Source organism: Xyrauchen texanus, chromosome 5 (genome assembly GCF_025860055.1).
Source record: "Xyrauchen texanus isolate HMW12.3.18 chromosome 5, RBS_HiC_50CHRs, whole genome shotgun sequence".
NCBI lineage: Eukaryota > Metazoa > Chordata > Actinopteri > Cypriniformes > Catostomidae > Xyrauchen > Xyrauchen texanus.
Genome location: NC_068280.1, coordinates 18,274,270 through 18,295,979, shown reverse-complemented (window position 1 = coordinate 18,295,979; position 21,710 = coordinate 18,274,270). Strand labels below are relative to the sequence as shown.

The window sequence follows — 21,710 nt, the reverse complement described above, 5'->3', positions numbered from 1 at the left end:
GTGTCTTACCCTCTCTCTTTTGTATAAAAGCTACAGTCTGTGTGTATATGTGAGAGAGTGTGTGTTTGTGTATGGCTGTGTAGTTGCGGACAGGTTGGAATGGGAATCAGATGAAGGTAAATGAATAAATGAGTGGCACTTACATTTAAATAGCACCTTTCATCTGCTCAGGGCCCCAAAGCGCTTCACAAACCCTGCAGAACAAAATGACCTCAGAAAGCACACTGTGAAGGGCGCCTCTCTACCTCAACACTGATCTAGAGCGCTCTCACACTCTCACATACTGACTAAAACAGAAGCAAACTCTTTCTCTCCAATTCTAACTATCTATTTACAGTGTAATTGATCAGTACTGGGATTGCAGTTTTCTTCTGTGTGCTCTTACATTTTGAATCTGTATTGTGCAATGACTCTGAAGTTTGACACACCATGATTAGTCACACTGTGCATTATCTTGAGGTAAAAATGAACAAAACAACACTCAATGGCAAGACAATGTCTAATTTCACAAATGAAGTAAACTCTTGGCATGTGTACCTGCAGAAACTTTGACATCACATAAAATAAACCACAAGAACATCTCAATTACAAACCAGCCTGGTAATAGCTGGATCAGGCAGTACCATTCTAGAACTATTGTCGGATTAATATTACTCTGAAAAGGGGTGTTGAAGAGTGAAGGAAATTTTGTTAAAAAAAAAAAAAAAAAGAAAAGAAAGAAATTGCATGTTGTCAAAAGCAATACATTTGGAAAAATATGGAAGTCATGTTGTGGACTGTCCCAATGAAGAGACAAATCTTAAATGAGATCTCTGTATATCTCAATTGTTAAATATTTAACAATTATTCTTCTGTTTAAACTTGTATTATTTGAACTTTAAAATTGTTTAAATGATCCTTTTTACAGTCATTTTAGAGTTTGTTGACAATACATTGTTATGTCAACAAAGTTGTCAAATTGGCAATAACTTTAAACAGAAAAGGTTAGTAAGTGATTTTATCATGCTAAAATCATGTTAACATACATATTGTTTGAGTCTTGTTGCTATACTTTTGAAACGTAATGTTTATGGATTGGCCGCAATTCACTTCTATTGTAAAGTGCCTCATTGTGATTTAGATTTTTGTTTTTTTAAAGAAAAGTATGGACAAGTCAAAATTAATGTTTGTGGTAATCAATATTATGCCACAAATGCTGTTGACTTACCCTCACATTTTTCTCCTACATAACATAACATAACATAACATAACATAACATAACATAACATAACATAACATAACATAACATAACATAACATAACATAATAACTGAGAACTCCATTAAGTCTCTTGAGACATGAAGGAGCAACAACTGGGCAAAAACATTTCCTACTTTTGCATTGCTTTTCTGGGTTAGTCATATTTTATATTTAAAGATGAGACGGAATGCAAATAAATAAGATTATGAAATAGATGAGAACTGCAATAGAATCTCTACAGACCATATATCAAACATGAGGACACTTAGGTGATCAGGTATTTAAATACAAAAAAAATTATAAAAATAATAATACAGTCCAGTATCAAGCTATGACACATTGTATGGAATATTCATAAGCACACATTAGTCCAGCCTTCTGGAACCCTGCTGTGGGAGAAAGATTCTGTGAAAATACATGCAGTCATTTGTAAGCAGTTAGCTGCTTTACATATACTGTTAAATTTAAGCTGACCACACACTCTAAAACCTCAGAGTCATTGAACTTTTACACATCCAAAATGTATTGTCAAAACATACATTTTCCGGATACTGACCAATATAAACTTTATGAACACTGTGTACAGTGTATTTTTGGTAGAACCCAGAGTATTTTTTAATTAACTGCTTCACTGGCCTCTTTTATATGATAGCTAACAAATAAAATAGAATTATAAATCATAATTCAAATACTGAATTTTCAAATAGTTCCCATCTGATCCATTATTAATTAAAAGGCACAAATTAGACAGGCCTGCTTTTATTCATAGTCATTATTATCTTAAAACCACCATGTTTTAAGGCGGTAAGATGTTAAACTTTTAAGGTCAAATTTGGAATAGAAAATACCCAAATAACACTTCTTATCTAGCCTGTATTCTAAATGCCAAACAAGACAAATATCAACACGTTCTTGAAGTTTAGGCCTATTATAAACCACTGTCTGTCCGTCCAAATTACAGAAATATTGCTACTTATCTAGAATTTATTTTTTCTCTCCCTGCTTGTTGCTTGTAATGGCTAAGTGCTCTAATGAGTGATAACTACAAGCTTTCAAATAACTACAAGCTGACAAATGTGTCTAGCATGGGAAAGCATAGCCATAAATGACAAGATGAGGCAATGAAATCTGAAATACATGACCTTAAGACATGAATTATGTATGTCAAACAACTAGACAAATACAACAGAAAATATCAAAGACTGGACATTGTGCTCATTCAGTTTGAGAAAAAACAAAACAAGAAATAAACTCTGGGGTCACCATGTGTTGTAAGTGTTTGTAAAAAGGATATCTATTTGACTCATAATGATTATTGAGTGTGTTTAAATGTGTTATTGTAACTGCTGGCGATTCTTAAAGGCTGAGAAAGAACAGTGTGAACTGTAGCCTAATGTTCTTGGCAGTGGAGCTGCTCAACAGATTGACAAATGCTGACTGGCTTGTGATTTCTTCAGATATATTTTTGCATGCGGGAACCATTTGTAGTATTGTCTACCACAGGCTTTTAAAGGGAAGGGGCACATTCCTAAAAGTGCCTGTGATCTGTGCCTGCAAAGTGGACTTCCAATTAGGGAGCCCTAATTCCGGATTCCGTTCTTTTATAATTCTTTAAAAAAATTAGCAATGTCTAAAGCATGATGCAGTAAATTGGCACTTATTTAATATGATGGCACTATGAGCACGATAAAGAAGTATTAAAGGAATAATTCTCCCAAAAATTTTATTCTGACATAATTTAATCCCCCTCATGTGTGGTTGAGGAGAGTCCCTTGTTTACGATGTAAAGTGCTTTGAGTGTAATGTCAGATAAGCGCTACATAAATGTAACATTCATTCATGTTGTTCCAAACTTTTATGACATTCTTTCTTCTCTGGAACACAAACGGATACATTTTCTATGCAATTGCAATGCATGAGGACTGTGCTTTCAAGCTTCAAATAGGATGCAAAAGCACCATAAATGTACGATAAAAGTGAAACCTATGACTTAAGTGCAATATTTAAAATCTTCTGAAGCCAAACAATAGCTTTGTGTGAGGAAGACCGAAATGTAAGTTGTTATTAACCTTAAAATGGACAAGCATATAAAGGTATCTCTGAAAATTTATTAATTGCTTTTATTTGAAACACATTAGAGCCCATATATACCCGTATATAAAAAAGTAACTACATTTTATCTAGCTTATGTTTTTTTTAGTTTAAGATACTACGAAATGTGAATTATTTTGTCTACATAAAAACATGTATTAGACCAACAATATTCCCCAAAATTTTGTCCCAACTAGCCAAAGACCCCTTTTCCACCTGGTATTAGGATGCATTTTGGGTGATCACATGTGGTCATTCCTAAATACAGGTCTAAATAGTACCTAAAATGGTTTGTGATCAGATCATAAAAACTATATAAAAAACGCAATTGACCAGATTGCATTTGAGATGTAAATGCTAATCCGTCCTGTATGCGTCCCAGCAGCAGTGAAGCACCTCCCCTCAACTATCAATCAACCGCTGTACTAAAACGAGTTTAAACTTTGCTGTTTACAACCAGATTTAAAAGGAAATATCCGTCCGATCTGACATTTCAAACAGCGATACATAAATTATCACGAGAGATTCGCGGATCTTCTTTAGTGTGTCTGATATCAAAATAGAAGAGAAGCACGAATATCTGAAGCTCCTTTACAACAGGTAATGCACTAAAATAATGGATAATTCTGCTTGACATGTTGTGTTTGTGCTTAGATTAAATTTCCGATCTGGGAGAAACAGTGCACCGTTTTTTCACGCTTTCTGTGTCTTATCTGACTTTGTTGCAGTTTAATATCATGCAGTAACACAATTATGTAGTTATTGATGTATGTCGTCATGAAACAGACCCGCCCCTCAAAATCAGAACACAAGTGGTCACAGGAGACGCATTTAAACAACCAGGTGTAAACAGCCATGTGTCCCACCTGACCACATGTGATCGGATCACCCGATCATAATACCAGGTGGTAATGTGGTCCAACAGAGTTGTATGAATGAACAATTTTATGTTAAAAATGTTTTGCTTATTTGCGAGTTCCCAGCATGCTCTGTAACATTAATAAATTATGTGGTTAATGAACAAGAAATGAGTAGTTCACTCAACAAGAGTTTTTGCATTTAGTGAACAAACAAATTCACATTGACTAAACCAAGCAATGTTATTGAGGACAGTTATTATTAAAAATCTTACAGCATCATGTTGCCTTGACTTTTAAGTTCAATTTTTTTATAATTTTATAGCTTGTAGAAATCATGAAAATAACACTGAAAAGACAGGAGCGTTTGCCTCGAGGTCAGCTGCCTCTTCAAAAAAAATGCTGCCTTTTTACTTTTAGATAAAGACAGTGAGTTGATGCCAGACTTTAGATACAAAGTCGCATGTCCTCAGTATATGCAAGGACTCCCTTTTCAATATTTTTCACAAACATTTGACTGACTCACTTATTGCTTCTCTTCCCAGCCTCTTAAATATTTATATCCCCCAGGATACAAAAACATTTTTGGGGTTAAATTATTATCTTTATATTTGCCCCATTGGCTTGTTCATGAAAAAAGCATTGATGTCTGATTTGTGAATAAATAGTTTTGAGTTGTCTATTAATCGGCTTCACAAAAACAGTCTAAAAGAATTTTCCTGATAGAGATCCTGTTTTTGGGTTCAATTACTTATTCAGTTGCAATTCTCAAGCTTACTATAGTGGAAAACTATCAGTGAATAATAACTTAAATGTTGGTCTTTTCCTCACACTTTTTTATCACTTCAGAGGACTTGAAATATAGCACACAAGTCATAAGAACCAATTTAATGATAATTATATGGAGTTTTTGTGCTACAAGCTTAAAAGCTACAGTCTCTATTAATTGAATGGGAAAAGATGACCATAACATTCTTAAAAATGTCTTCTTTGTGTTTCACAGAAGAAAATCATACTGGTTTGGTATAACATAAGGGAGAGTAAAGGATGACTGAATTTTAATTTTGGGTGAACTATTCCTTTAATGATGAGGTGAGGTTGTAGGTAGTATACTCAGTTCTGTCTTATGGATAATATATAGATAGATGGCCTTGTGTTTGTATACTGCGTGTATGTTTTAGGCACATTCAGGAACTTCATATGTCTATAACATGCTTTTAGGTGGCTCTACAGTGGCGTTACCCTGAAGCACTGCTTGATATCAGAAACACCCACTGTGGGGAATCTAGCCTGATCCTCGAGCAGTGCTCTGGGACAGATCCTGTTTCAAAGCTAGGCTGTGTACTGCCTGAGAAAATGAGGCTGAGGTAGGGTGGGGGCAGGGTTTTGTGGAGGTAGTGGGGCAGGCTCTTGCTGTACTTGCTGTACTTGCTTTCCTTACTTGAGCCCTCCAGCGGGGATGGTGTGGCACTTCTTGTGCTCCAAGAGCTGCTCGGGCGTCTTCATGAACTTGTGGCAGACGTCACACTCGAACATGCGCGTGATTAGGTGAATCTGTAGATGACGCTCATACATGGCCCGAGTCTTACACACAAAGTTGCAGAACACACATTCAAAACCTTGGGGATTAAGACAGGAAGGGAGGGAGAAACAAAGTGTCATTATCATCTCATATATCATCTTGTAGTGTCGGCATGAGTAAGTATAAAGGAATTGGATGACATAACAACATATGATCAATGCAAAGTTGCACTCAGTGATCCAAGTATTATGGAACGTTTTCATGGCATAGTGGAATAAACAGTACTGAATTCGACTAGTCATGTATGTCAACATGAGAACACCATGAGGTTAGCCTCTCCATTAAACATCAAATTGCTATAAAATCATTGTGATAATGAGTCTTTAACCCTTTCCCTGCCAAACACGGAATTTTCCGTGTTTTATGAAAAAACGCTTCCCCGCCAAACACGGAATTTTCCGGGTTTCCGTGTTTTAGGTGTTATACGGTAAGGAAGACCCCTGCGCATGTTTTGAAAGAGTACGCAACTCTTTGATCAAAGAAACAGACTGCGATCGTCTCAAACATGAAGAAGTGGAGTATGAGAAGCTCAAAATATCAGACATAAACATGCCTTTTTATCAGCTTTTTGTCTGAAATGTTGTTTTTTGACAAAACCTACCTCTGTTCAAGTCGCAATAAAAAAAGAACAAATGAAGATAAAATAAAATCGTTTTTTTGCCTAAAAGCAGAGGCCCAGATCTTTATTTTGATATATAGCATCTTCATATATTCATGGAAGAAAATATTCTGCGGGCCATTAAAGTTTAGCGAAAATCGTCAAAAACCCTGGCGGTGGCTGGCAACTTTTTTTTTAAAAACGCTGGCGGGGAAAGAGTTAAAAGCAAAATAAAAGATATAAACAGTTATAATTTAAATGTCTTATTGCCTTAAACTTATTTAATTTATCTCTTAAGTTAGCATATTAACTTTGAAAGCCCTGAAAATATGTTTTGTAAAAATAAATAAATAAAAAATCCTCTTAAATATTTCATACCTGAACCTTAATTTAAATCTTCTGTTCTAGGCTACTGATAAACTGCAATGTAAACGTAATTTCAAGTATTTTATACATATTTCTTTATATTTTTCAAAAGTATATAAGCAGTACATATATATAAAAATATTTACTCATTTATATCTGTGTATACATTTTTGTTTATGACCCATAAAAGTGGTCCATCTCACCTTTCTCGGCCTTTTCTTCTGTTCCTGGGCCTGAGCTTGATTGGCTGCCTGTAGAAGAAGGAGGGGCCAAAAGGTTTTTTAGTTCTTCGTTACCTTGGGCAATATCTCCACCTTCAGAGCTGTTGAGGGAGTCGCTAAGGGCCGACAGAGAGGAGGAAGTGCTCTTTGTCTCACTCAAAGGGCTTCTAGAATTGAGACCTGTGTGTGTTAAAAAAGACATTGAGGGTCACTTCCTGAACAACAGACAACCTCCATACTGGAATGACATGATGGTATCAAAGACCTGGCTTAGCTTAAGCCAGCAGAGAATTAGATGGGAGCATCTTTCAACACTCAAGGTTTTATAATGAATTCCGCAATGAGTAAAGCAAAAGGCAGAAAAATCCTACGATTGATCAGAATCCACCCAGTGAGCCAGGTGGGAATATGCATTCCTAGAGCAGTGAAGTAATAGGCCTTATAGGAATAGTTCAAAATGAAAATTCTGTCATCCTTTATTCACCTTCATGGCGTTCCAAACCTAATTTTAAAGATTGTGCCGTTCATTAATTTCTATACAATAGTAGTGGAAAGTGACTTACTTTAAAGCTTAAAAAAGGACTCAAAAGTGTCATCAAAGTAGTCAGTGTGACTTGTGCATTATATTCAACCTGAAATTGAAGTTATTTTACAGTGAAAATCTTGACTTCTACTGTTTTTTCAACATGGCTGTTCAGCAACTCAATCTCCAGAACTATGGCAAAAGAAATTCACTTGCAGCTTGCAGTTTGAATTGAATGCGATAAGATAAAAAGAGCATGTCCCACAAAATAACACCAAAACCAGTAACGTGTTTCTGCTTGTGTTTCTGTTGCGTTTACTGGCTACAATGAAAAGTAAACATACAATGCATAACTAGTATAATCTAATTCACAAACAAATGACTCTTAAGAACCCATTCTTTGGAATGAATCATTCCAAATGACTCACTAACTCACAGGTTATCGGTTGTAATCAGTCTGACAAATTGTTCACTGAATAAACACATAGAATAAAATCTATCAGAGCAGTTACTGAGTACTGAACCTCAAGTAAAGACATAACTTTCAGTATTGTCCATAAAGAAATGTTTTTTGTATGTGTTTTTTTTAAGGTTTGTGAAACTTAATGTTAGAAGTTACTCCTTAAAGTTATTTATTCAGTTATTACACTTTTGGTTCATATGACAACTTTTATTTAAAAGATACACATTAGCAAAAACTGAATTCAACATTAACCTCCTCAACTTTGGGACATATTGTGGGCCAAATTCCATCACAATATGTAGATCTGAAATGTAGGTACCTGTAAGTTTCTTGCTGGCATGGTGAAAATTAATAAAAATTACTCTAATTAATAAACTGGGTGTGGCCGAGGCGTGGCCAAGTGATGAGGGACGGCTGGGGATGTATGATCACAATCAGCCGGGAGAGTGATAAGATGGAGCAGTTCGAGAGAGAGATGCATGAAGCCTGTTTGTGTGTCTTTATGTTTATACGTAGCTGGCTGACAACCAGTGCGTGTTTTTGTTTTGTTATACACTGAAAATTGTTTATTAAATGTCTGAAATGGACAGTTAACCCGGTCCAATCCCAGGAGATCAGCTGTTACAGAAATACTCAAATCATCCTGCCTGGCACCAACAATCATCCATGCGATTATCTAATCAACCAATTGTGTGGCAGTAGTGTAGTGCATAAAATCATGCAGATATGGGTTAGGAGATTCAGGTAATGTTCACAGGTAATCAGAATGGGGGAAAAAATAGATTTCAGTGATTTGGACCATGGCATGAATGTTGGTGCCAGATAGGCTGGCGATGCTATTCTGAGATGTAGGTTGGCGCTGTTTGCAGCACGAGGGGGAACTAAACAATATTAGGCTTATCAGTGTATAACTGGTCTTTTTAAATGCTACGTGAAAGACATTTATGTTCATGTGACTATTTCCTCTTACCTCTAGGTGGAGTCTATTTGCAATGCGGATGTTTTCAGGCCTTATTTAGATATTTGTTGTAACATAAATGCGGACGTAATGGTGTTCTATGAATAGTTCTGATTCTAAACTTTCAAACAGTACCACATATGCCTGACATGCATCCAATGACTTAGCGACATGTGGGGGTAACCTTTTGTACAGTTGTAGAGGTTAAACAATAAAAATGTTACCAATACAATATCACACAATATAATATAATATATACACACTCCCCCCCATTACAAAAACAGAATTCAGTAAGAAAACACTGATACTGACAAAGCTCTCCTTTGTGTATTCATGTGTGCATGAGAGAAGCTTGTTCACAAATCTCACGTTTAAACCTTGCAGAAGCAAAAACGCGTGAAAAACACAAAGAATCTATGACAGAAGTTATGATTTTGGACTGCTTGTATTATGGATTATTTTGGATGACTACTTCATGACACCTTTGGGTCATATATAAAGCTTTAAAGTGAGTCACTATGATTTCCATTTTTTGGGTGAACTATTCCTTTAAAAGTCAGGAGATGGGCTCTTTTTCTTCTTGCGGCTTTAGCCTGACTTCTGTATCCAAGCAGCAAGAACACTCAAGCCAGTGCTCTTATTGATCTCCACTGTGCCTTAGAGCAGCAGGGGAGGGGGGCTGCTTAGGTCAGGGCCGCCACAGCTAAGATGGCGGGAGCATCTCGAGCCATGGCTATCCCTTAGGGCTCACAGAGCTCTCGAAATGGCCGATGCTAGCTCACGCACAGGCTTCGCTCACGTGTTAAGACTTCTGTTCTTTTGAAAGCATGCATGCAGAATACAGAGTAGGTGGTCATGTTTAATCTTTTGTCAGCCACAATGACATCTTTGCATACAGATGCGCCATGTGACTTGTGTGTGTTATGAACTCCATTTGAAGAAAACGACTTTATCTATGTGAGTAAACTTGACGCCCTCTATTAGGTTACGATAAGCACCAAACGTTGCCCCAAATATCAGGATGAATTAGTGACGGGGTTAAGCAGAACACCTGCAGTATACAGCAAAGCATTTCTGATGGATACAACAGCTGCCAGGCAGGCACTCCCGTAAGAGACACAACTCTCAGCCAACTTCCTAAGCAGTAGAAAAAGAAGTGCAGGCTGGTAGGCGCTGACCCAGTGTCAGCCAATCTGTAGCAAGGGGCGCCTTTGGAGGAACGCTTGACAAACCAACTTGTTCTTTTGCTGTCACTCTGAGAGCTCACTGTCTTGTTGAAAGTGGACTCAGGCTCAGTGTAAATGCCAGTGGCATGAGGGGAAGTGTGGAAGACATGGCTGTGTAGGGCTACTTAGATGGTTAGTTGTGAGCGACTGGGGCTATCGATTTTTCAGCCTCCTTAGGTCTAACAACACCACGCCTTGCAGTTAAAACAAACACACACACACCCTCAGTCAGTTCCTTGACTGACTAAAAAATTGACCCAAAATATAACATGAAGACTGAGATTGAGAAACCTGAAGATGGAGATTGTCTGTAATAAACCTGGTGAGCTTCTATGTGAAAACGATCCACCCAATGTTTGGGATTGTTCAAAATGATAGTCCTCCCTCAAGCTCACGCCATTGGTTGAAGCCAGAACATAACATGTGAGAATGCTCAAACAAACACAATGCTTTCAGAGAGCCACAGAGTGGCAAGAGTCAAAGTGTTAACACTTTTTAGGAAAGTCAGCCAAAGAATTATTTATTATACTGACCTACAAAGCCAAGGCACAGTATCTACATCATCACTGAAACTTCAGAAAAATGGCTTGATTGCATAGCTGAGCCAATCCGTCGGTCACAGGAAAGATCATAGTCTAAGAGTCCCAATTTAGGTAATAAATCAATTTTGACAAAATGCGTAATTATTTATTTTTGCCTTTGTAGGGCAGTATATTGGGAATAAAGTGCAAAGGTAAAGTATTTTAACCCTGAAGAAATTACACACACCACCTTTAAGAGGATAGTTCAAATCCATAGCAGTTGATTTGGTACAATCTTATGTTTGCCTGACCCATTTTCAAAAGCTGGGCAAAATGTCTTATCTAATTTTTACCATCACCATCTGTCCATCAATAAATACCTGCTACTGTGGTTACCTACACTGATAAATGCCAGCAGAAACACTTAGCCTCTACAGCGACATTTGGTTAGGAACTTATATCAAGCTAAAATCTGCTGAAGTTCCAGCTACACCTTGCAAGATGACAAACAGATTTGGAGGCTATTGATGCTGAAAGACCATCATCTTGGTATAAGGGTGGCAAAACAGAGCAAATGCAAAAACAATAACAGCTTGTTATATGAAACGCCCCTCCTGACACTAGTCTTCACTAGTTGCAACTTCAGTAGCTGAACATATAAAGGCTAATATAATAGACTTACGCCAAGGTTTACCAAGCATTTTAAATCAGATCAGACCGATATGCTATGTCTAAACTGTAAGAACGTTAAGACGTTACCTGCGTGCCCTGCACTGATGTGAGCTTTCATCTCGGCCTCGTCCACACCCACATACTCACAGGTGTTACAGCAGAGAGAGAACATCCATTGCTCTTTATCCACATGAAGAGACATATGACTGACAAACTGAGCATTCAACTCCGTCTGAAAGCCGCAGACATGGCAGCTGTAGTAGTAGTGGCAGTTTTTTAGCTCTTGGCCATCGGTGGTCACAGCGGTAACGATCTGCTCGGCATCTGTGTTCACCAGTTTGACCGAGTGGATGGTGAGGTGCTGGTTGAGGTTAGCCTGGCATTTAGCCGCGTATGGACACAGGTGACATTTATACTTTCTCTCGTCTGCAGACACAAACACACACAAAATAGCTCCTATTATATAGCTCCAAAATAGTTGTCGACACTGCAGATAATCTTTATAATGTAAAAAGGGATTTTTAGACATCTAGGGATGTCCATTCTCAGGAATTTTTCATTACGATTGTAATTAAAATTAAGTAGGCAACATAGCACACATTTAAAATAACTTAAATATTTAAGAAATGCAAATATCTGTATTTTCCTCAAAATACATTTACAATTAGTCATAATGTATAAGGCTTTACAATTAGTCATAATGTTTAAGGCTAAAATCAAAAGTTGCATTTCAACTAATCATTATCTGTGACTCTGAAGGACTGAGTTTTACCATTTCTGTCAATCCATTTGTTTATGTACATTTTATTTGTAATATATAAACAATTTCTACATTAATAATGACAATTCGTACTAGAAATCTGCATTCCCGTGCAACTCCCGCAGGAAATTTCCAAGATGTAGGCGGTAGCGGACGGTACGTCCCTGAGTTGTGTGCAGGAGCGGGAGGTCAGAGAAGAGCCTTAAAAATCAGATGTGGATTTCTATTTTTAGATAAGACTATCAATATAAAATTATTGCATTTATGAGTGCATAATTTTTTTAATAATAATAATAATAATAATAATAACAATTATATATACATATATATATATATATATATATATATATATATATATATATATATATATATATATATATATAATTTTTTACAATACATTTATAGTTGATAACAATAAACAAAATCCAACGTAAAAATGTGCACACAAAACGGCGCTTTACAAGAATGGCAGAGCAAAGCTTGGACACACTTTGATGTCATCAAAGGATGTGAAGGTGGGACTGGAAAACTGTCAGATGGGCATCAAGTCATGCACCATCTGATATACTGTAGCAATAACAGAAAATGTTATTTGTGTACACTTGCTGTCTATTAGTATGGCTTTTGCCCTATGTGGAAAACAAATATGAGGTTGAAGGAAATCGCTGCGGGTAGAGAGCGGACGAACAATTCAGCGGGAGCATTCAGGTGTGGGATAGAAACTTGCGGGTCCGGGATGAATAAAAAAACAGTCCCGCACGGACCACTAATTTGTATCCACCATTTTATCAAAAAGTTTTTTTTAAGCAGTAACCCAGCTGCAAAGATGCATGGTACACTATTCATGTTTTAGAGGCGTTAAATTAGGCTCATATAATTTTTTTGGTCCTAATCCATGTATAGGACTACAAGGAACCAGACTTGTCAAAACATTTAAGTAGGGATGCACAATGTATTTTTATCGGCCAATTATTGACCAAATTAAAACCATCGGCATGTCGGTAATAAGCATGAAAACGGTGATATGAAAAAAAGCTTTATTTATAATTAATAAGTAACACACTTTGTAAAAACTCTGTGAATTAAAATGCGTAATCCATAAATAATAATAGCCACACTATATAGAAGCGTTGGCACTCCTAAGAACATTATTCTGTCTTGTTCTCAAGTTAATGTGGAAAAAACACCATTAATGGGCTTTAAAGTTGTGAAAGCCTGTCATGCCTTCAACAGATTCAATGTTCAATGGAAATTATTTATGTACCTCTTTGTAAAAACATTTAAGCATTCCAAAAACAGTGATCAGATGAAAAAATAAGATATACTGCAAAATATCGGTATCATTATCGGCCTATAGGTTTTTGCTAAAATCGTTATTGGCCAAATATCAGTGCATCCCTACATTTAAGATTCAAGTAAACAGATTTTAAAAAAAATTATCATGTACAAGCATGAGTTTTTATTAATTTGCAGAATTGGGAAACCATACTTTTTGATAACGAAAGTAATTATGTTACATCATCACTTTTTGTGGTAGTATTTTAGTTGTTTGGGCAATATTCTTTTATTAAAAAGTGCCTTTTTCTCAATGTTACTGAAGTGTTCTCTCTCGTTTGCTCTCTCTCTCTCTCTCTCACACACACACACACACACACACACACACGTTGTGTTTTCATGTTTTATGGGGACTTTCCATAGACCTAATGGTTTTTATACTGTACAAACTATATATTCTATCCCATGACCCTAACCCTATCCCTAAACCTAACCATCACAGAAAACTTTCTGCATTTTTAGATTTTCAAAAAACATAATTTAGTATGATTTATAAGCTGTTTTCCTCATGGGGACTAAAAAAATGTCCCCACAAGGTCAAAAATTTCGGGTTTTACTATCCTTATGGGGACATTTGGTCCCCACAAAGTGATAAATACACGCTCACACACACACACACACACACACACACACACACACACACACACACACACACACACACACACACACACACACACACACACACACACACACACGTTTTATTGAGACTTTCCATAGACATAATGGTTTTTATACCGTACAAACAAAATATTCTATCCCCTAAACCAAACCCTCACAGAAAACTTTCTGCATTTTTACATTTTCAAAAACATAATTTAGTATGATTTATAAGCTGTTTTCCTCATGGGGACTGACAAAATGTCCACACAAGGTCAAATATTTTGGGTTTTACTATCCTTATGGGGGATCCCCACAAAGTGATAAATACACGCTCACACACACACACACACACACACACACACACACACACACACACACACACACACACACACACACACACACACACACACACACACACGTGCATTAGTGTGGTGCAGCTATCCTTATGAGGACTCTCCATAGACATAATTATTTTTATACTGTACGAACTATAGATTCTATCCCCAAACCCTAACCCTCACAAAAAACTTCATACAAATCACCCAAACCTGCCCACGCACACGCACACACACACCATGTGCACGACAGAGAGAGAGAACCCACGCAAAGATGGTTAAAATTAACTTACTAGCTAAGTTTAAATGGTTTTCTGAAGCTGTAGAGCACAATAGCTTTGGATAATTGCATAGGGTGTGTTTCTGCCATATGCTTTCTTAATTGCTGAATGCATTTGTGCTGCAATTTATTAATCGACAATCAATATGGAAAAATTATTAAAGATAAGGATTATATTACTAAAAGACAATTATTTGATCATTGCATAACAAGAACACTCCTAAATGTGCATGAGCTAATGTAAGATGAGTTGAGGTGTGTAGTGAATCTGTCTTGTCTGGGCTATTCTGAGATCTTCAGGCTCTCTGACCCCACATGACAATACTTATTTGTTTTGTAGTCCAGTTTAAGATGTGTTTGGCTAGCCCGTGATCAGACGGCTCATTGATGCTCTTCAGAGACCTGTGGGACGTGATTGTTCCAGGATCAGGCGAGGCTGGTCATGGTTGTGCAGTGCTCCAGGGGAGCTTAGTGCTCAGGGAGACTTCTTTACAGCTTAGTAATTACTTGGGCACTTTTCCCACCAGGACTAATCAGTAGCCTAATCTCTTTAAAGGAAGGGTAATCTAGTTCAGTGAACCTTATTTACTTACCTAGGACATTACTAGTCCTAACGACAACATACAACACTGTTGGGCGTGTATGTGTTTTTGTGATAATACAGTTTTACACAAACCAGACTTTAGTCACTTGGGCTACTTGTTGTAGTGAAATGACATATGCCCTTATCCTGCTTTTAACTGATGAACGCAGTTGGCAAGTCAAAAGTTTGGACACATCTACTTATTCTGGCTATTTTCCACATTTGAAAAGAAAACAAAGCTACAATTAAAGCTGCGAGCAGCGATGACGGGCCCAAGCCGGTGGCACCGCCACCCCCGTGCCTTTAGGGTTGCTGTGCACGATGGGCAATAACGTAACCTCGCTTTGACTGTCGAGAAGAAGATGTGTGCTGTAGAGGTCCAACGAACATTCGCAACGACAGCTCTCGACCTAGTTAGAAGCATTTCTTGTTTGCATGACATGTGGACTTAATAAATCCTTATCTTGAGCCAAATAAACAAGCTGACATTCAGTACAACCTGTGTCTTTTGTTTAGAACACATACAAATGTTATTTATGTACCGTTTTTGTACGGTACATAAATAAATAAAGCACCGTTTTTGAAGACTGCGCATGTGCGAACGTGCTCTACTATGTAAGAACGAGCCGATTATTGAATCTGGAAATGGGTGGGGCCTGTAACACCTTTAGGAACCAAACGTGCAACACTCATAAATACCGGTTGTAAATCACATTCCCTCACTCGTCTTTGAGATGGCTTCACGTGTTTGGATCGTCGGCAGTTCCATCATCCGCACACTGCATACTCACTTCTGTGAGCAGCGCCTGGACGGAAACCTCGGTCTTCAGTGTGAGATCACCTGGGACGGCAGAGGAGGCAGACTCTGGGAGCAGCTGTTTCCAGCTCTGCGCTCTCTCAGGGCCAAAGCTACAGCTCCACATATTCTCATTATTCACCTGGGAGGGAACAGTTTGTGTCGGGTGGGCGCAACCGCCTCGATTTTCTTCGGGAAATAAAGAGTGACCTGACCGAAGTCTTACAAATGTTTCCCAGAACCAGGCTGGTGTTTTCTGGCATTTTACCCCGTCTAAATTGGAGAGGACAGACTGGCAGGACTGGCTATGGCATTGAACGAAGCCGGCGGTGGATCAACGGCGCCATGTCTGGCTTCTTGGCAGAGAGGCAGATGCGCTGCATTCACCACAGAAACATCGGCTTGTTCCATCTGTGCAGAGACGGAGTCCACCTGAGACCAGAGGGAAACCAGCTTCTGCCGAGCAACCTCCGAGAAGCTCTGCAGGTGGAACTCAGAAGATGAAGCAACAAATGTCCTTTTAAGGGCAGCAACAATGGCTCTTTTAAGAGCCACATTCACTCATTCAAATAAAAAGCATTTTCCAAGTGTGTGAAATTCGTTGTTCCTCACCTTACTTGATGTCAGGTTTCAGATGACTTGTTTTTAAATAAAGATGTCGATTCCTCTTATCCATTCCTTTGTAAGCATTTCAATATAACTTTCAAACCATTTAAGAATCGTGCGCTGTTTTCTGTGCTGACCACAATCCAAAACGTGCCATAAAGCAGCGGTGCTCAAACTTTTTGTTTTGGTTTATTTATATAAAGACACAGAGAATATTACTTGCCTTACCTGATTAGAATTATAAAAAAAATAACTAGGGAATCACTAAAACGAGAGAATTATTCTTATTTGATGATACTCTCAAAACATTCCACAACAAATCCTTGAAATTGAATGATATTCAGAACAGAACACGAATAAAAAAACGCTCTCTTTACAATCAAAATGTTTTTACATTTGCGATGTATTTGGATGCTAAACTATTCTTTATTATAGGCTTTGTACTTTACTCACGCTCCAATACCGACGTAGAAAATCATCCGCTTTACATGCGCAAAAATATGCTTGGAAACATCACAGTGGAGCGGTGCTTACTGTGAATGATACTGAATTGTACTACTGACTATTTAAACTAGGGCTGGGCGATATGGCAAAATATATTATCACGATATTTTTTTCCATATTGATCGATATCGATATTTGTTACGATATATAATTTAATAATGCTGCCCGTTTGAAAAGTATACTGATAATGATGCCTGAAGAAACCAGAAGGTTCAATAGTTGAACTATATAGTTTATTAACATAAATAAATAACAATGCAAACATTTAACTGTGCAAACATGGATTGGTTGAGAATATATTTTGTTATAAAAGAATATTGATAAACTTTAAATCTAAATGTTAACATTTTACTTTTAGCAAACATGCTTTATCTGCCTTGACAAAACAATGCAAGTTAGCTTGCCTTGTAACTGATTATAAAATATCAAACTAAAAGCTGTGACTACAGTACTATCACATCAAATTTCTTTGGCAGGGCAGCAAACATTTCAAAATGTTTGCAGAGGTACAACCAAGACAACAAATGTAAACAAGTGAACCACAAAGTCCCTGGCAGATTTAAGTACTTAACTGTCAGATAAATAAAATATTAATTGTGTACTGGTTTTAAATATCTCAAATGTTTTAGAGGTAGCAATCTGAGTAAAAAGTGCAAAATGTAAACACTGTAAACCAGTCACTATGCTACACCTTTTAGGTAGTGCTCATGTAACCCTAATTACCCTATTATAGGTTTTTTGCCAGAAAGACTAGTCTGCAAAACTTTTGGACGGAGTAACATTAACATGGGCCCGCATTTTCATACTCTCGGTGTGGTCGCTGGGATGGTACCTTTTCAGGTGACCGAAAAGGTTTTATTTGTGTTTCCGTCTTGGTTATCACCGACCGACGGCATATTTCGCGAGACCGTCTTTATTTGCGCGTCGTCGCTTTTCAGATATCCAAACCACTTCCATATAATTGACGTCTTGTTACCTTTTTTGTCAACAATTTCCTCAGCTTTGGAAGATAGTTCGAGTTCGTCGTTTCCACTCATTTTTTCTTTCCACTCACTTTCTTCACTGCCGGTAGCTCAAACAGTGCTCTGCTAGCAAATGGGCGTGTACTTAGACGCACAAGCCAAAATCTGCGTTCTGACTGGCTGTTGTCCGTTTATTTCTGCTTTGTAATAGGCTGTTAGGTCTATCCATATCGAGTAAACATGTCAAAAGTTTATCATCGTAGTCTAAATAAATATTATCGCGATGCCATATCGAGATCGTTTTATCGCCCAGCCCTAATTTAAACAGAGTAATTTTTATATGTTAGGTTTACTATTTTATTATTATATTTTATTGCGGATATAATGAACAGGCTGCGATGTCAAGATTGCAATGATGGAGTGTGTGTGTGTGTGTATTTGTAACCTTAAGTAATCATGGTTTATTTATTCATTTATTTATTCATTTGTTCTTTTATTTATTTATTATTTAACATGCATGTGTGCATTATTAAAAGTACCATTGCAGCAACGAGAACGGGTCTGAGCCAAATTATGTTAAAGATGTGTTCTGGTGACTGGCGTGTTTTTAAACCAATCAGATAAGAGTAAATCGAGAGTTAGCGATTAGCTCATCTGATTGGCTACATGAAGAAGGTGGACCCGCCCTCCACTTCGCACTCCCGTTGGAACTACGTCATTTCAACAACAAATGGTAGATTTATCAGAAAATTAATCAGAAAGAAAATCAATCGCAAAGATCGCAAAACAATAATTATAAAAGTGGTTGTTTGCTGCCATTTTTTTTGTTTTCTTAAAAATGTAAAACACAAGCATATATGTTTTATCACAGGTTTACAATAAAAATAAGAGTGTGATTTCAAAGCATTTTGAAATTTGATCATCATTCTCGGACGTTTTGATACGTTCGGATCGATCAGCCCATCCCTACTTTCTTTAGACATATGTTTCATGTGTTGGTTTTAATAAAGACTCGGAGTACTCATAAAACTCACAGAACGAAATATGCGTCACACTTTACTGCGTTCTCAACAACATGTACAAGTCTTCTTCATACGTTAAAACAACGAGAATACAGAAAATAGGCTTAGAACTCCACCTAGTGGTTATATTATAGAATTAAAGGAGAAATTACATGAGACAGCTTTATAACTGAAATGGCTTTAACTGAAATAGACTAAAGTTTAATATAACTATCCTGATAAGTGTATAATTCCAACATCATGTTTGTGTTATCAGTTTCTGTAAGTTTTTGTGACGTGTTTCAGAAAGATAATGGCTTAGACAGAGCAATAGTTTATTTTCATCTTAACCGGACATTAATGTTGATCACTGCAATAATTCATAATTCAATATATTGATACCCGATTTCTTTATCAACTGTTTGTTCAATTGAGACATAAGGGGTGATTTCAAAGCATTTTGAAAGTGACACACTTCCTTCTGCCAGTTGGTGGCGCTATAACTTTGACTCACAGTAGTCACATCCATGTGACACACTGCTGAAGTTTCATCGAGATCAGTTAATATATGCAAAAGTTATAACACACTTCCTTGCTTTTATGCTTCCTTTGTGTGCTTTTGGAGCTTCAAAGTTCATTTGCAATGTGTTCCACATTCAAACCAAAATATCTGACTCTAGGTCAAAGTATGAAACCAATACCCCACTTTTGTCTGAAGGTGGCGCTACTGAGCCCCTGCACCAGGCATCAAAAAAGAAAATTCAAGTTTGAAGAGCTGCCACAACAACAGTATTTAAGATATCAATAATCCTTTCACACGTCTACATCTGCCGGGTGTTTACATTATACACATAAAGTTTGAAGTAAATCGTGTAACAATAAGTGGGTGATTTTAAAGCATTTTGAAAGTGACACACTTCCTTCTGCCAGTTGGTGGCGCTATAACTTTGACTCACAATAGTCACATCCATGCGATCGGCCTCTTACAGCGAACACACCGCTGAAGTTTCATCGAGATCAATTAATGTATGCAGAAGTTATAACACTCTGACTGTTTCTCGTTTCTCGCCATCATTTCGTTTCCTCGCCACGGCCAAACCGTTAGAGATATCAAAAATCTGCCGGCAATTTTTCATGCTCAATGTCTTGACATCATGCTGACCGAGTTTGGTGGCGATTGGTGGAATTCTCTGGGAGGAGTATTCCAAATTCCATTGCGTGCGTTTTTCAAACAACCCTAAATAGACGGTTTCCTGTTGGTCTGGGGTAAAAAGTAAAAGTATGAAGGATATATGAAACGATGAGATCTATATGTGTACCCAGTTTCATATTATTACATGCAAGCGTGTTTGAGTTATAGACCAAGTTTTCGGACCCTGTTCCAGGGGCGCTGTCGAGCCCCCTGCCACGCCCGGGTACCAGCTTCAGCCCGGCCCTAATGACCGCAGGTTCTGACCCGTGTGCAAAGTTTCAAGAGTTTTTGAGCATGTTAAGAGCCCCAAAAGTGCCCCGTAAGTCGTAAAAAAAAAAAAATAATAATAATAATAATAATAATAATTAAAGCTGCGAGCAGCGATGACGGGCCCAAGCCGGTGGCACCGCCACCCTGGGCCTTTAGGGTCGCCAGCGCACGACGGGCAATAACGTAAGCTCGCTCGACCGTCGAGAAGATGTGTGCAAATTCCAAGAAATCCACATTCAAACCAAAATATCTGACTTTCTGTTGGTCTGTTTGTTCACTTGAGACATAAGGGGGTGATTTAAAAGCATTTTGAAAGTGACACACTTCCTTCTGCCAGTTGGTGGCGCTATAACTGACTCACAATAGCAACATCCATGCGATCGGCCTCTTACAGCGAACACACTGCTGAAGTTTCGTCGAGATCAATTAATGTATGCAGAAGTTATAACAGACTTCCTGTTTCTCTTACTGCCTTCTGCCAGTTATTATAGGCTTTGTACTTTACTCACGCTCCAATACCGACGTAGAAAATCATCCTCTTTACATGCGTAAAAATATGCTTGGAAACATCACAGTGGAGCGGTGCTTACTGTGAATGATACTGAATTGTACTACTGACTATTTAAACAGAGTAATTTTTATATGGTAGGTTTACTATTTTATTATTATATTTTATTGCGGCTATAATGAACAGGCTGCAATGTCAAGATTGCAATGATGGAGTGTGTGTGTGTGTGTATTTGTAACCTTAAAGGGGTCATATAATGCCATTTTTGTACAAGTTAATATGAATCTTTAGGGTCTAAATGAAAACTTTGTAATATACTTTTATTAAAAATTCTCATTAGTATTTTAAGAAAACACTAATTTTAACTGCTCAAAAACAGCTCCGTTTTCAGCACGCCGTTTCAGTGCATATGACTTTAAATGATAATGAGGTTTGGTCACCCGCCCCTCCCTCCGTTCTGGGGGAATTCTAGTCTTGAATCATATGCATTTGCAAGATGTAAACAGTATTTTGCCAGTATTGTGTTACCATTCATCTTCATGCAGTTATAACTGTTTTTTTACATTACTTCTTAATCAGTAACATACAAGTAAACCAGGTGTAACTTAGTGTTACCATGTTAACTGTAACACCTGCGTACACAGTTTTTAATAACACAATAA

At 37.5% G+C, this 21,710-nt stretch overlaps 1 protein-coding gene across 4 annotated transcripts in view; it reads right to left on the bottom strand.

The window, feature by feature from the left end:
• The window catches only part of LOC127643436 (zinc finger protein 827-like), a 158,980-nt gene that overhangs the window by 5,555 nt on the left and 131,715 nt on the right, over nt 1-21,710 (bottom strand). For 2 of the 4 annotated variants that reach the window (XM_052126189.1, XM_052126188.1), the window contains exons 10-13: nt 11,404-11,742; nt 6,936-7,133; nt 5,628-5,805; nt 144-194 (exon numbers count right to left, since the gene is read on the bottom strand). In XM_052126189.1, the coding sequence (XP_051982149.1) occupies nt 146-194; nt 5,628-5,805; nt 6,936-7,133; nt 11,404-11,742 (764 nt within the window). In that variant the 3' untranslated portion in view covers nt 144-145. The remainder of the gene's footprint in view (nt 1-143; nt 195-5,627; nt 5,806-6,935; nt 7,134-11,403; nt 11,743-21,710) is intronic. The other 2 variants (XM_052126186.1, XM_052126187.1) reach the window with 1 other exon arrangement.